Here is a 16,604-nt window from a genome sequence, read left to right on the forward strand (position 1 = left end):
GTGACTAAAGGAATACAAGTAAAGCCATCTAAGAAAAGTAAAGGAACCTGCCTGACTGTGTAGAAATGCTTAGACTACAGGGAGAGAGAAAGGAGAAAATACCTGTTATTGGATAGAAGAGAAGTGTGCATTGAGTATTTGGCAGTGGACTGGGGAGAGCAGCAGACTGGCAGACCTGAACTATTCCTGACCTTGTGGGGCTACTGTGAATACAACAGAGCACTGGAAAGTAGCCCATTCTCCAGCCATCCCTTTCTAGCCCACATTAAATGCCCAGTCCTGTTATCATGAACAGCAGAGCTTTAACTTTAGTAACATGACAACCTTAGTTTTCACTTTATATCACTGAAAAGGTTTTAATAACTATGTTTTCTCTCTCTTAAAAAAAATAAAAGAATTTATTTGCTTTTGGTGATGTTGATGGAGTGGGCATCAGTGCAAAGCTTCAGCACCCACTTGGGGTTGCATGGGACAAGAAGAGCAGTTTACTGTACGTAGCAGACTCCTACAATCACAAGGTGAGTCTGGGCAGAAGCTATGGTGCCTTCCTTGCTTTTCATTTGTGGTATGTAAGATGCTGAAAGATCTGTGTACCTCCTACTAGGACCAGTCTAGAATGCAGAGAGCACGACCAGCCCCACAACCGTGTGCCTGGTTGTCCTGGCCTCTTTGCCAAGGGTTATGATGGTATCTGCACAAAGGAAAATGCTAAGCTAATTCTGGTGGCTATGATCAAAACTTTGGAATTGTGACCCGTCAAAGTTGCTTAGTAATATGTCAGGAAATAAGGAGAAGACAAGTTTGGGGGAAAATATGTGAACCAGCTGTTGTAGTTTCATTGTTGCTGTGGTAAAACACTGACCAAAAGGAACTTCGAAGAGGAAAGGGTTTATTTGGCCTACACTTCCAGGTCAAGTCCATCAATGAGGGAAGTCAGGGCAGGAACTTGAAGGCAGGCCTGCTTGCTACTCCACCAGCACTACCTCTAGCCAGGGGTCTCACAGCCAGAAACGTACAGAATGCTGTACCAAGAATGCTGCTTGCTGGCTGCTCATGGACCCATGCTTAGCTAGGTTCGTACACAGCCCAGGGCCCCCTGTCCAGTGAGTGGTACCGCCCACAGTACATGCCTACAACAGGCCGGTTTGATTTGGGAAATCCCTTAATTGAAGGCGGCTCTAGGCTGTGTCAAGTTGACAGTAACACTAGCTAGGACACCAGCAGATGACGTTTTTAGTCATTAGGTAGTTACAGAGCCCACTGACAAATAATTCCATCCTTGGCATTCCATTTCCGTCTGTTCAGTTTTTATCCTTGCTGAATGTTTCTGGCAGTGCGAGGAGCAACCATAGACTTAATATGCTTGAGATATAACGGACAGTTAAGTTGAAGGTACCAATCCTCAGGGAATGCTAAATGCTCGTGAGAAAAAAGCAAATTTAATTATGGAAGTATGTTCCACTGTAAAGAAAAACATTTGTTTTTTAATTCCAGGGGGAAAAAAATTCCAAAATGAACAAGGAAACCTAATATAACTAAGATTTTACAAAGGTTTTGCTCTTAGGATGGAATAGCATCCCTTCAGCTATGTAATTTTGAATGTTTGGTTTTTTTAGGAAAATATGGAAATAGCTACCATTTTCCTGATCTTTATTGGAATAACTAATGGCAGTTAGGAATTCTCCGGCTTTCTTGATGTCACACCTTCCCTACTGCATGAGGTTGATCTTCAAAGGAAATTTTTGTTTCCTTCTTTAGATTAAAGTTGTGGATCCCAAAACAAAAAGCTGTACAACATTAGCAGGGACCGGGGACACGGATAACACTGTCAGTTCCAGTTTTCCGGAGTCGCCTTTTAATGAGCCAGGAGGCTTGTGTATCGGGGAGAATGGCAGGTTGTTATATGTGGCAGACACTAATAATCATCAAATCAAAGTGATGGATTTAGAAACAAGAACGGTTTCTGTGGTGAGTTGTCCTAAAGCATAGCTTAAAGGATGTGTTTTTAAGAATGATGCTGAGCCCTGAAGCACTGACAAGCATTTTTGGTTTGGCCATCTCAGTGTGCAGTTGGCACACAGATAGAGAGTAGGCAGTGGAGGCCCATTGTGCTCTGGCAGACCAGAAGGCTTGCTTTGAGGATCTCCTGTTATTCTTAAAATATAAGTCCCATCTGTTCTGAGAGTTTGAGGAAAACAGTGAAAGTTGGAGAGAATTTGATGAACCTTTAATTAAAACAGAGGCCTCAGATCTGTTTTCGTACGCATTGATGGACTGACACATGCTATATTTTGTGCCATGTGTGCTGGATTGTCTTAGTCTGTGATCCTTGGATTACTGCATAATCTCTGTTTCCTACTGTGAATCCATTACCAAATCGTCTTCAAAGGAACCTTTAGAAGTCACATTGCCCAAGACATTGAAAATGAGGTCGATTGGGAGAAACTTAAACCAGTTAAAATAAATTTTCAAAGAGATTTCTGTTACCAGCTTCCACTGGATGTGTTCTATTTACCTGAAAAAAAAGAGGCTGAATTTTTTTTACTAAAAATTTAGTGTTTTACAAGATGAATGTTTTAAAATTAAAAAAAAAAAACAGTATTACCAAAAGTGTCATTTCTTTTTATGTAGATTTCTCTTGGCCATGAACATTATGAAAGATAGAAAATTCTATTTCCTGTACTTAAATTCATAAAATGTTTTAATTTCCTGCCATTTATAAACATTAGACAATTCTGTCTCCTTCATAGGTGATCTTACTGCTAAGGTAAATTATTTTTTCTGTCCCCACAAAACAGACTGGAGGGCACATTGAGAGATACATTCTCTTCAGACTAGCAATTTCATTGATAGCTTCATTTTTCTGCTGAAGCTTAAAATAAGCACTCTCATCTCAGTTATTAAAAGTACTTATGCTTTAATAATACGTTTTCTGATTTCCCAGCTCCCTGTCTTTAAATCAGACAGTGCTGTGGTGGATGGCCCCTTCCCTGCAGAGAAACAGAAGACAGTACCCAAAGTGCCGAGGTCTGCCCCGAACATTCAACTATCCCCAGTGATGGTGTGCCCTGGGCAGACTCTGCAGTTCAAACTGAGGTTAGACCTTCCATCAGGAACAAAGCTGACCGAAGGAGTACCCAGCTGCTGGGCCCTCACAGCTGAAGGTATGAGTGTAGTGTTACAGGTGCAGACAGTAAATTCCTGATGTCTAATCTGACAATGTTGCTAATTTGAGATATACTTTTACTGCATAATTGGGCGAAATTTGAGGGAATATGTGGGGAAAAAAGTGACTCCAGACGAGACCCCATTCTGATGAACCCCATTCTGATGATTTTCTTTTAGCTTTTAATATTCTTTTCTCCCTTTTATTAAGAACTGTGTGACTCATGAAAGTTATCAGCTATTAGCAATGTGTTTTCTTAGAATATAGACTTGCCTGCATCTCTTCTTTATTTCTAACCTTCACTTTTGTTCCCAAAAAGAACCTCTTAAAGTCTCTCCAAGTGTGGTAGGAGGATCATGAGTTTGAGGTCAGCCTGGGCTACATAGTGAATTCCAGAGCATATGAGTTAGAGTGAGACTCTATCAGAAGACTCTCAAAAATTAAATAAATAAAAATTAAAAGTCTGAAGAGGAAATGAAGTGGAGCTTCCTTGTTTAAGATCTTTGTGTGTCTCTTCTAAGCACCGTACGCAGGCCTCCATTCTTAAACATGTGTGGTCACAGGGCAAACTAGCTCCTCCTTTAACTGATGGAGAATCAGAGTATGGCTTGCCTTTCCTTGTGTGTTCAGATGTTCAGGACCCTGACAACATGGTGGACAGCAGCTCTGAAGGGCAGTGCTGCTAGAGCAGGACTTCTTATCTCAGATGCTCTTTCTCTGACCCAGCCTCCCATAGTCCTTCACTTGATCTTCCATTTCCTCCCCAACTCCTCTCTCATACACTCTCACATCCTTCTGGTTTTTTCCATTACCTGAATCCTGGCTTCATGCCTTCTTACCTCATGCATTCTCAGGACAGAAGCTGTGTGCCTGCAGCAGTCAACGTGGTGTCCAAACCAAGAAGACCAGCCAGGAGACTGCTAGTAGAATTTGGGAGGCTGACCCTGAAGTGATTCACTGAACCTGTGGAAACCCACCTCCTCTAATCCCCATAAGGGAGAAGGCTGGCCAAGAAGTATTTGGCTGTTTAGAGCTAGCTTTATAGACAGAGTTTGCAAACCTTGGCCACTCCACAACCCTATCTGGGTTCAAAGAAGTCCTAGACACAGTTCATCTGTTCTGTCTATATCTATGCATCTGAAAGTAGTACATCAATTGGGGATCACTTAATTAATTTCTCTCTGGGTAATTAGAAACCAGTATATTGTTTTTTAGATAGGAGATTGACACACGAACCTTTTAAACCCTGCTTTGTTAAGCATACAAGTACTGAATATTGCGTCATTGTGATATAAAATGAAGATGGTATTAAAGTGAAGTAGTCAAATACTTATTTGTCCAAATAAGACAAATTATTTGTCTAAAATATTGGCTCTATTTTTACAGTATAGGGGCAAATAAGCTTTCAGGCAAGAATTTTAATCTAGGAGTTTGAAAACTATTACAGAGCACATGTCTACACTTAGCTAAAGGATATTTTCTCTTTGAGTCTGGTTATTTAGAGATAAAGTGGTTAGAATAAATGAAAGTTTTAAGCTCCCTCCCAAAAAAAGCAGCATAAAAGGACCACGAGTGGGGGCTGGAGAAATGGCTCTGTGGTTAAGAGCACTGGCTGCTCTTCCAGAGGACCTGGGTTTAATTCCCGACACCCACATAGCAGCTAACAACTATCCATAAGTACAGTGCCAGGGGATCCAGCACCTTCTTCTAGCCTCTGTGGGCATTGCAGAACACGGGAACACTTACATACATACAGGCAAAATACTCATACACATTTTAAAAAGTAAAAATAATAAATGAAATACTTTTTAAGAAAGAATCACTAGCATTTCATTACTTCATATATCATAAGTGCGATTAATATGTTAAAACTAAAGAAATATTGTATATTTTATTTCTAAATTTATTAAAATAGCAGTCTGCCATTTCCTCTCAAGAAGTCACTACAGATTTGTACATACACAAATGTGTTCTCTGAAGTTCATTTGTAGTGTGCATATTGTAGCCCTAAGGATTTTTTTTTCCTGGGGTTGGAGAGATGGCTCAGTGGTTAAGAGCACTGACTGCTCTTGCAGAGGACACGAGTTTAATTCCCAGTACCCACATGGTGGGTAACAACTGTCTGTAACTCCAGTTCTGGGGATCCAGTGCCCTCTTCTGGCCTCCAAGGGCATTGCACGACACAGGTGCACTCACATGTTTGTAGGCAATACAGTCATACATATAAAAATAATAAATAAAAATATTTTTTTAAAAAAAGATTTTTTCCCTGTATGGTAACAACAGTCTGTTATCTCAGAGATTCTGTGCTTCATCCGACATAATGGACTTTACTTTTAACTGGGCATTAGGATCTAAAGAGCCATAATTCCAACATTCAACTTAATTTCAGTAGAAATAAGTTTATGATTTGCTTTATAGTGTTAAAATGAGAAGAATTTTGATAATTAGATACAGAGGTCATTAGCTTGGGAACATCCCTCTGGCAGGTCATTGCGTCTCACATTTATGTCATTTCTACAGCGCAAAATGCCTGACACTTAAAGGCTTGTAGTAAGTGCTTGATTATAATGGATCTTCTTTTCCTAAGCATTTCCTGGTTTCCTACTTGTTTTTTGTTTGGTTGGTTTTGGTTTTTTTTTTTTTTTTTTCTTTGTATGTGTGTGTGTGTGTGTGTATGGATATATACACACATGTATGTGGAGGCCAGAGGTTAGTCAGGTGTCTTCTCTGATTGCTCTCCACCTATACTGAGGAGGGGTCTCTCACTATACCTGATGTTCATTCATCTAGTCCTGTGAGCCAGCTTGCTCAGGGGACTACCTGTCCCCTACCCACTCGGCATGTATGTGGGTTCTGGGGATCTGAACTCTCGTCCTTACTCTTCTGTGGCGAGCGCCTTACCCACAGCCCTCACCCCAGCCCTTTACTTACATTTTTATGCACTCTGAATAATATACGCTCCTGTTTTCCAGGCAATGAGTGGCTTCTTGAAGGACAGATCCCATCTGGAGACATAGAGAACCTTTCCAATCAACCAACAATTTCACTACAGATTCCTGCCCATTGCCTGTCACTGGAAGCTGTGATCTCTATCAGCGTGTTTCTTTATTACTGTAGTGCAGACAGCAGTGCTTGCATGATGAAGGGGATTTTGTTCAGTCAGCCTTTACAGATAACTGATACCCAGTCAGGCTGTGCAACTCCTGTGGAGCTCACCTATGTGTTTTAGCAGGCCAGCTCACAGCCCTCACCACTTCCCCGTCTTCCATCCCTGCTGTCTGGCATTCAGGAAGAATGCACTTTTTCTGACTCTGGATCCTAAGACACCATTGCTCAGTTTGGTAGTAAAATAAAATTATGCACCTTACTAACTTTTTAATTATAAACAAATTCCTTCATTTTAGTAGTGTACTAGCCCAGTCATTGACCATCATTTAAATAATAGTACTGTAATCTTTGCTGCTATTTGGTACAAGGTTGCAGCCCACACTATATCACAGAATATTGTTATAATTTGCGGTCAGTACTAATAATACAAGGTATTTTCACTAACTTTTTCTACCTTTATTAGTAGCAGTCATCCCATTTCATGTGAAATTTCACAGTAACTTTAGATAGGCCCAAGCTTTAGTGTATGTGTTTGTATAAAGACACCTGCCATTTGATGTATACAGACTGTTAAGCCAAAACAAAAAGTTATTTTCATTACAGTAGAGCCTTAAAGAATGCAAAAGTGGTTACATGGTATCTCTTCTGTGACTTTTCTCATTTGAGATACTTTCAGAAGAGACTTTTGATCTATTTTTTATTATAAATGATTTGTTTTACCATACCGTTAGCAATGCCTTATAATTTTATGCAGGGAGAAGCTGACATAGCATCTCCATGAGCACACAGGCCTATCTTAGAACTGTTCTTAATGACATGTTCCTACCAAGTAATGCCTCCATCCCCAGAGACAAAATGACTTTCAGAAGGGACACAGGATACATTATTGTCTGTGGCGATTTATTGTGGTGGCTGGATTTGATATAAGTGGATGTGTATGTCATTTGAGAAATTTATATTTCACGTATAAAAGATTAAATGCAGGTTTGTTGGGTTTAGAATTTTTTGTTGTTATTTTGGCTCCCATATTTAGAGCTTAAATTATGATCATTAATTGTGATGTGAAATGTCATTTAAACCTTCAAATTGCTATTTTCAGTTTAAAATACATGCAATTGACAGGTGTATTTATCCTAATATACCATCTTTTAAATTATTAGGACTGAAACACAATAATTTGCACACTGTTTTTGGAATATGTTTTAACTCCAAAAGACAGCCATTGAAGATATTGGAAGTCTATTATTATACTATTGTTGTTGTCATTATAGATTGTCTTTATAACTGTTTAAAAGCTGATTTTTGTTTTCTTAAAACTGATTCAGCATGTTTATGATTTAATCAGATGACAGATTTCAGAAACATCAAGGGAACCCTAACCCTATTTATTCAGTAGTTATCTATAGACAATCTGCCATAATGTACGTCCCCTCCTTTGACGAAAGTGCTAAATTTGAAGTATAATTGTTGAAGCATTAGTCCACCCATTTATTTATTTTGTGAAGTAGTTTTGATATGTCATGTTTGCTTCCATAATTTATGGAGTTAGCTAAAATCTCTTTACTGAGAATGTATAGTTCATGACTTTGGTTTAGTTCATAACCTGCAGAAGCTGTTTTTAAAGAGAAATACAAATGTATAATGCAAAGGAATCTTGTTTAAAATGATACATAATTACCTCAAACCCTTTCTTTCCAGAACCAACCAAAAACTAATGTTGTGTAATAAAACCGTGTGCACTGCTGGTGTTCCTTTATGGGACTCAACTTTAGTTACTGTGTAACCTCATCCTGATCTGTTGTATTTCTCATTCCAGTTGGTCAGGATGAGAAAGCTTTGGCTCAATTATTTTCTCTTTAAGCACATAAACAGTCTCACTCTCCAGGACAAAGTGTATGCAGTTTAACCAATGTGGGAATGACTGATAATTTATTTTCACTATAGTAAAAAACAAATATGAATTATGTATTTCCATGTACATTAAAGATGCAAAAATGTTGTTTAGAATCCATTAATTTTCCCTTTGTCTAGGTGGAATTTTAGGTTAGTTTTAAGCTAATAATGCTTCTGGGTTTTCAATGGACAGTTTCTCTGAGCGTGTTCATTCTCACGCACTCTCCATCCACCTGTTGTTCACATTAAAATATTATTTGTAATGGATTAACCTGAATTTGGAAAAAAAAATCACGCTGATGCAATATAACAGGTTCCTAGAATTTATGATTGCTATAACCCTCTTTCATAAGAGGAAGCACTAAAGGTTATTTTAAAGACTTGATCCATGTCTGCCTTCCCTTTTCAATAAGACCTTTTTTTTACTTTTGCTTTTCTTGTGGCATAAATTGTGGCCAATGATAGTTTTAAAAGAGGAAAATTTTAGTGTAAATCACCTTAATTAAAATGCCAGTGAGGGGGCATCACATACATTGCATACAATACCTGATATTTTGTCACTTTTTTCCTCCTGCTTGTGATGTCATTTCACGACCAGATCATTTTTAAAGTTTATACTCAGAATTGATACAATTCCTGAGAAGTTTTATTTGTCTTGAGTATTCTGTCTCAAGCAAATATTTAGCCTGTTCACAAGGGAAAACACTGCATTTTAATTACTCATTAGTGCAGCTTTGGCAAAGTTCAGTGACTATGAAAAACAGTTTTCTCCTTAACTGAAATATATAGGATAGGATTATAAGGCCTTCCAAAAGCTATAAATCCTAATGCAGCCAAAAAGTTTAATATGCATAGATGATTGTGTCCACATGGCTATGTGCTCAGATATAAAGATCAATTCAAGTGCTTGTTTATATTTATTTCATGACCAGTCTACTTTTGAACTCATTCCATTGAGATGTTATTCTTTGCCTACTTTTGCAAAGTTGGAAATTTAGGGAGCATAATGAAAATATTGATCTATAATATTTTTCCATATATGCAGAATTTACTGTTTTTGTCTGTCAATTTGAAAGACTTTAGCTATTGTCTTTGGCATTCTGTTTAAGAACAATTACCAGAGACTGGGGTTGTAATTAAGTTGGAGAGTGTATCTTTAGCATGTGCAAGTGTTCTGGGTTCAATCCTCAGTAAAAAACAAAATAGTAAAAGCTAAAATTTTATAGTTCGCAGTGACAGAAATAGTTGCAGGGGGACTGTCAGTAATGCTTCTGAATGTTGAAACTGGGTATTTCGTTTGAATTCTACTTTTCTATATTTTTTCAGTGATCACTATTTTAGAAAAAAGTCTGATGTTTTCAAAGATCTAAAGTAAACAGAATCATTAGCATTAATAGAATAGCACTTCCTAAATTATTAGCAAAGATCAGGGAATATTTTAGAGTCCTTTTATCTACCAATTTCCTTTAAAGTTTGTGGCTAGATGAGGACAGAAAGAGTCCAGCTCTTCAGGTGTTTTCATCGTGTAGTGCAGTGTAGTGGTAGCAAGTACGGGCTATGTAGTAGCTTAGGTTCCAGTCCCATAAAGCAGCTGCTGTCCTGGCTTGTGGGTTGCTGCAAGCATGCAGTGCAGTGTTCACACAGCGTTTAGCATTTAGTAATTTATGAAAGTGCTACTTATCGACTTAGTTAATAATGATAATGATTTATAGCTACAAGCACACGGCTTGACAGTTTCTTTACAACTGAGTTTCTAAAGCAAAATATTTCTCTGTCATGTGATATGTTAGTATTCCTAACAGAATTGGAGCTCAAGAAGTAAAAGGATGTTGTATGGTATATTACTATTTAAAAACAATATTATTATTGTAAAGAAGCATCCCTACAGCTGTATTAAAATTTTTAAAAAGAACTGGAATTCTAGGCAATAAATTTACTTCAAAGAGGTTCCAGGCATACCCTGACACCATCCCACACTCCCACAGCATGCACCCAACAACTTGTACCAGAATCCTGGTCTCTTAACCAGTGTCTCCCTATGGGGTGCTCCGGGATCCTCAGAGTCTTTCACACTGCCTCAGTGGGGCTTTAGCCTAACTTGTAGATGAGATAGGTAGATGTGTGCCTTGTGCAGACAAGGGAGCTGCTTTGAGATGTTGGTGGCATGTCTGAAGATCTAGGCACACACTGCCTAGAGCAGGGCCTGGTGTGCAGGTGCTCAGCTTGTCATGTGATCAGAATGACCAGTGAGCAGCAGCGCTTTCCTGACCTACAGGATGTAGAGGGGACACAGCCATGAAGGAGGAGAGCCTCCGGGCCACTTCCTCACACCTCCAAGGAGAGGGACAAGAAGAACAGCTGTGTTTATTGAGTTCTTACAGTCCCTGCTATCACCAGGATTGCTTTCTAAGTGCTGGAATGTAGTAACTCACATGCAGCCCTCGCAGTAATCTTTCGAGGGAGGGGCTGCTTTGCCTTTTGTAGGAAGCAGAGGCCTAGTTAGGCAGTCATACCAGCAACCAGGGGCACACACTTAGGAAGTGGCAGAGCCTGGTTAATTTTCTGCTCAACTACCTGCTGTGTTCCTTTCAAACAAATGTACATGCTTCCTGGCTTGATGTAGTAACATCAATCCAGAGAGAATTCCAGGAGTCCTGGTAATGATTGTTTTTGAAATTCAGATAAATTTATATTATTTGACTTTTTATATTCTTACCATACAGGCCTTGGAATGGTCTATATAATTGTTTCCCAAAAGATTTCACGTACCTTTCATTTCAGACATTTTCCACAGTTTTTTCTTGGCAAATGGACATACAGGAATGCCAGTTAGTTCCAGCAGCGCTGTTCAGGTGGGCTGCAGATGGTAATTAAGACCTCATCATAAAGAATAGCTAAGTGTTTTGCACAGGACAAACCCTGAGAAGCTTATTCATATTTTAGGACATTTGTTTTATGAGCCAAAGTGAGCTCTAGAAGTGTAAAGTCTTCAGTTCTCCTGCTTCACAAATACTGGTGCATAAACTACCTCCCAGTGACTCAGATATATGCAGTTCTGTTACAATAAAATTTTTCCAGGGTCAGTCTAGCACTGGATACTGTTAAAATGAGTGAAGCAAAATGCTGCATGCCAGTGATGATTTTTCATGGTCATCCCTGTGCAGAATGTGTTTGTTTTCATGGTCAGGTACCTAGATGGTGAAGTGGCGCAGTGGTACCAAGAGGAATACATACCATGTCATCAAATTCCATTCCTAAAGTCCATAAGGAAACAAACCTGAGCTTAGGAAAGTGATAGTCATAGCGTCTGTTAAGGTAGACCTCCCTGCTCATCACCAAGATTGCTTTCTCCACCTGTGCCACAGCTTGAACAGAGAATTAGCACTAACCACAAATCACTTGTTTTACCCTGGCTTAATGAAAATCTTGCTTTTCTCCTGTTTCTTTGCAATAGGGTAATAGAAAGGATGGTAGTAAAAGTTAGAGCCTTGAGTGATCCGACTATATGCAGTCTGTGGCTGGCAAGCCTGGGCCCTTTCACATACAGACTTGCAGTTTGGACTGGTGCCTCTGGCTCTCTGGTGGCCATACTGACTGCAGAGGCTGATGAGGAGCAGGAGACAGCTTTGCGCGGGCTTTTCCAGTGCAGCCTTCCCTTAGCGGGTGCCTTGGTTTAATCATTGTCAAAGGTTAAAGTTGAAAAGCCAAAACCCTGGATTCTCGTGGACTGTTTGCTAGTTACAGTTACTCGTTGCTCGCTGTGTCCTCTTCTTCCCTGGCGTGTTACTCTCCAGTGTGTCTAAGGGTATTCTCTGCTCTTGAAAGCCTCGGGACCCAAAGGGTAAGCAAGCACTTCTAAATACACTTCTACCTGTATACACCATCAGTCTTAGGTTAGAAAGTACTAAAACATGAAATGAGCACTAAATTGCCTTATACCCAAAAGGTGTAAAAGACAGTCTTGTGACTGTCTGGGTTTGGTATGAATTCATGAGCCTAGTTAAGAAATAGAGTTAAGCAAAATTGATTTTGAAAACTTGAAGCTATAAGTAGTCTGGACAGTTTGTATTTTAATGTGCTTAGTTACAACTTTCCATTCAAAATAAAGTAAAAGGAGAACTCAGTGCCTAGAAAGAAAAAAATTAACCCTCTGAGATATGGCCAGTTAAAAGAGGATTTTTGTTATTTACCTAGTTCCATGAGGAAATATGTTGACATAAGACAAAGTAGTCAAAGTATTCCAGTGAGGGTAAGAATAGAAAAGTGTTAACTTTGCCATTGAAGTGTCTCCTATTTTAAAATTTGTTGTCCTATCCCAGCACCCATATGGCAGCTAACAACTGTCCATAACTCTAGTCCCAGGGGATCCGACAGCCTCTTCTGACCTCTGCGGGCATTGCACGACATGGTTGCACTTACCTACATGTAGGCAATACACACATACACATAAAATAAAAATAATAAATAAAAAATTTTTTAAAGTTTAAAAAAAAAGTGTTCTTATTTTTAGTCCCATCAGAAACAAGCCAGTTTTTGTTTACATAGGGAGTTGAGATGTGTTGTTCATGTGTGCCTATGATGTCCATCATTGGAGTCTACCTGCAGACACAACCCAGTACTTCCTCTCGGCACCTTAGGCTCTCATCTCTGTAGAAGCTTTCAGTGAGGAACTATGGGTCCACAAATGCCCATGAATATGCAAAGATGATTTTGTGATAAACTGTTTTAAGGTTTTAAATCCCTCTGCTAGAGCACATCTAGAGCCAACTTAGATATCCTCATGTCATTACTTCACTGCGGTTGTAGTCAGATCAAACTGTGCTGTGTAATTGAGATTTGCATCTATTTATCACTGTTTGAAGTTATAATATTTCATAGACATGTCAAACTGTAGCAACTCGGGCTGTCTCATACCCTCTGAGTGTGGATCAGGTTTGTAATTCCATTTGGGAGGCTAGCAGTGGTCTGCTGTGCTGATGTCTTACCTGTCATATTCCGAAGTTTGAATTATACATCCATCCTCCCAGTGGTTGACAGTGCAATAGAAATTGAATTTGCTAGTTCATATATTGGTATTTTAGACATGGTTAGTTCTAAGAGTTTACTTGCTGTGCATTTTTTAAGTGTTTAATGTAGATGGATTACTATATTTTTATGCATCCCTGTCTGCATTTATTTCCAGGCCAAACCCTTGAGTGGCTTTTTTATTCAGGTGCATTTGTTAGCTGGGAAGAGAGCACAATGGCCTTCAGCAGCTCAAAAGAAGTGTCCCACATGGGGTCATGGAGAGCAAGAATATGTTTATACTGTACATGGAAGCCTAAAGCTTCTTTTCTAAAGCTTTGTAGTTTTTTCATAAAATGGATTAAATATTTTCTCTCTGAGTCTATGTTTCTGTTTTCAGTATGATCTGGTTTTAAATATATCACTAGGTAATTTTCACTGCTTAGAAACCTGTAAGTTGGGGCTAGAAAAATGGCTCAGTGGATAAAGCTTGGAGTTCAGATCCCCCAGCAGGCTCCAGAGATGGAGATAGGGGACCCTTGAGACAGAAAAAGGAGACCAGAAAGCCATGATTTACTTGCACTTTGAGGGTATAAGGAAGGCAATGCTTAGTTTACAAAAATCATAAGCACTGGGGCTGGAGAGCCAACTCAGCAGTTAAGAGCACTGGTTGCTCTTGCAGAGGACCTGGATTTGAACCCCAGCATTCACATGGCAGCTAAAAACCATCCATAACTACAGTTCCATGGGAACCCAACACCCTCTTATCTCCTCGGGCATTGCATGACACAGAATTACATGCAGGCAATATACACATAAGAAAATAAAATCATTCTGTTATAATTACAAAATTTTAAGCACTGAATTGGGAAAGGGTAATCTATTCAGTAAGTGGTAATGGGAGGGAAAGTTTGATCTCTACCTGATATTGTGCACACAGAATTTGAAAGAGTTAATGACTTTAAATTACCAAAATGGCAGAAGATGAAGAACAATGTTAATGTGGAAGATGGCTTTCCTAAGAATTACTTAGGCCCCAAAGCAGTGATTGGAAGACTAACATATATGACCATATAGAAATTTTAAGCATCTGAGTAACAGAAATGGAAAGTCAAGTAAATGAAAATTCAAAATATTTTCACAACATAAACTAGACATGGAATTAATAGTATATATGAAAGGTTATTATAAACAAATGAGAGGAAAATGTTCCAATTGAAAATCAGCAGGGACGATTGGCATGCAGCCCTAGAAGATTTGCAGTAATGTGAGATGTTTGCACTGCATTGAGATGTGCTGATTCATTCAGATCCTTAGCCCCTGTTTATGCTGCTCTAGGTCCAGAGATAAGCCAAGTAGACAGGGTCCCCACTTTTGAATCAGTTGTGATTGGGAGGAAAGATGAGAAAATGAATACACAGCTGCACGTGAATAATGGGAACTATCAGCCCTACGCACTTGCAGGAAGTGCGGAGGCCAGGCCACATCCCTGGGAAGCTGCGCCAGATGCCTAAGTACTAGCCGGTGTGCAGGAACCAGTGGGCCAACGTCTCCAGCTTTATACTGTCAAAGATGGAATTTTTCATATATGTTCTTATGTGTACAAGTGTTTTGCCTGCACGTATGTAAGTGTACCCATTTGTGCAGTGTCCAAGGAGGCCAGGAGGTGTCAGGTCCCCTGAAACTGAAGCTTGGGACCACCATTGATGGCCACCATGTGGGTGCTAGGAACCAAACCCTGGTCCTCTGCAAGAGCAATCAGTGCTCCTAACTGCCTAGCCATCTTTCCTGCCCCCACAATGGAATTCTTTAACCTTACAACATTGCCTCGTTGTGTTGGTATTGCTATGACCACTAGCAAAATCAAATAGTTATTTTCTTTTTGAGACAGGAGAGTCACTGTGTAACCCAATCCAACCTGGAACTCGAGCAGTTCTGTCGTAGCCTCCCAAGAGCTGGGATTATGGGTGTGTGCCAGCTAAACATTTTTCTTATTTTTTTGACCCAGTAATTTCACTGTAGGAATTGGCTCTACAGAGTACTTCTGTATATACACAAAAGTGTTAGCGTGTTAAAGAAAAAAATTAGCCTAAATGTCAAATAGTAGGGAAGTAAGCCACCTCTGTGCTGTAGAATACCACGCAGCCATTAAAAGGAATTATAGGCCCTGGAGGAATGGCTTATGTTGCTCTTACAGAGGTCCTGGATTTGGTTCCCAGCACACACATCGGGTAGCTAAATGTCCGTAAATCCAGTTCCAGGGATTCTGATGCCTTCTGGCCACCGAGGGCACCAGCACACACGTGGCACACAAGCATACACTCAGGCACACACACAATTTTTTTTTAACACAGAATACTCACCTTTATTACAGGAGCTAAGATGACTCATTTGCCTTTCCCGGCTCTGCTCTTCCTCAGGTAGAACTCCAGCTCCTTGTCCTCTAGCACATAGCCATCCTCTCTACTACGCTGCCCAGGTCTTGATGCAGTGCAGGCAAGAAGTTTGCCCTGATGGAACTGCTCCTCCAGAAGACTGCTGATTTGGGCATTCTTTTTCCTTTCATCATATTTCTTTTGAATTTTAGGGGGGTCACTTTTTATTTAAAATCTCTTCCTCCTCAGGAGTCAGCTTGGCCCCTTTCTTGCGGCCCAGGGACAGTGCATAGTGGGACTTGTACGGCGTGCTGTCAATGAGCACGGTGCAGGTCTTCACCGGGGTCTTGGTTCGGACCAACTCATTATTGGATGCATTGTAGACAACATTAATGAACCTTGTTTTTCGAGTACAACACTCAGAGCCCCAGGAGAAGTTCCCCACATGCAATCTCAGGGCCTGGTACCTCTTAATGCCTCCTGGAACTCTGTGTATGCGCGGGCCAATCTTAGTTTTGGCAGCAAGGTGTCCGAGCTCGTACTTCTTCTTGTAGGGCTTCCTCTTGCACACGGTCTTGCAGCGCTTCTGCCAGTTGTCCCGTGAGATGCCCATGGCTTGACGCTGGCTGGAAAGAGCCACAGTAAATCTTCTTTAAAAGAACTGCCAGGCGTGGTGGCGCAAGCCTTTAGTCCCAGCACTCGGGAGGCAGAGGCAGGCGGATCTCTTTGAGTTCAAGGCCAACCTGGTCTACATAGTGAGTCCTAGGCTAGCTGGGGCTACAGGGAGACCCTGTCTCAACAAAGAATTAAACACACATACTCACCTTCAGAGAATGTGTTCCAGAATAAATGTAAATGTCTTATTTTGAAGCATATATCTGTGTACATTCATAAACAGTCCTGCTTCATAGTTATGCAAAGCCACAAAAATAAACACACAATCAGAGCTAGTAGCCCAAACCTGTATTACCTGAAGGCAGGAGGCCAAGGCATAAAAGTCATAAGTTCAACGCTAGCCTTGGCTAAACTGCAAACAAATGACCAAACAATCTAAA

General features: G+C 40.0%; 1 protein-coding gene and 1 pseudogene across 1 annotated transcript in view; one reads left to right on the forward strand and one right to left on the reverse strand.

The window, feature by feature from the left end:
• Positions 1-13,559, forward strand: part of Nhlrc2 (NHL repeat containing 2) — a 52,379-nt gene extending 38,820 nt beyond the window's left edge. The window contains exons 8-11 of the mRNA XM_008830216.3: positions 396-518; positions 1,759-1,968; positions 2,945-3,164; positions 6,142-13,559. Of these exons, the coding sequence (XP_008828438.1) occupies positions 396-518; positions 1,759-1,968; positions 2,945-3,164; positions 6,142-6,398 (810 nt within the window). The 3' untranslated portion in view covers positions 6,399-13,559. The remainder of the gene's footprint in view (positions 1-395; positions 519-1,758; positions 1,969-2,944; positions 3,165-6,141) is intronic.
• Positions 13,560-15,561: 2,002 nt separating this feature from the next.
• LOC103731757 lies at positions 15,562-16,162 on the reverse strand (annotated as a pseudogene).
• Between the last annotated feature and the right edge of the window lie 442 nt (positions 16,163-16,604).

Source organism: Nannospalax galili, unplaced genomic scaffold, assembly GCF_000622305.1.
Source record: "Nannospalax galili isolate Female #2095 unplaced genomic scaffold, S.galili_v1.0 scaffold974, whole genome shotgun sequence".
Lineage (NCBI taxonomy): Eukaryota > Metazoa > Chordata > Mammalia > Rodentia > Spalacidae > Nannospalax > Nannospalax galili.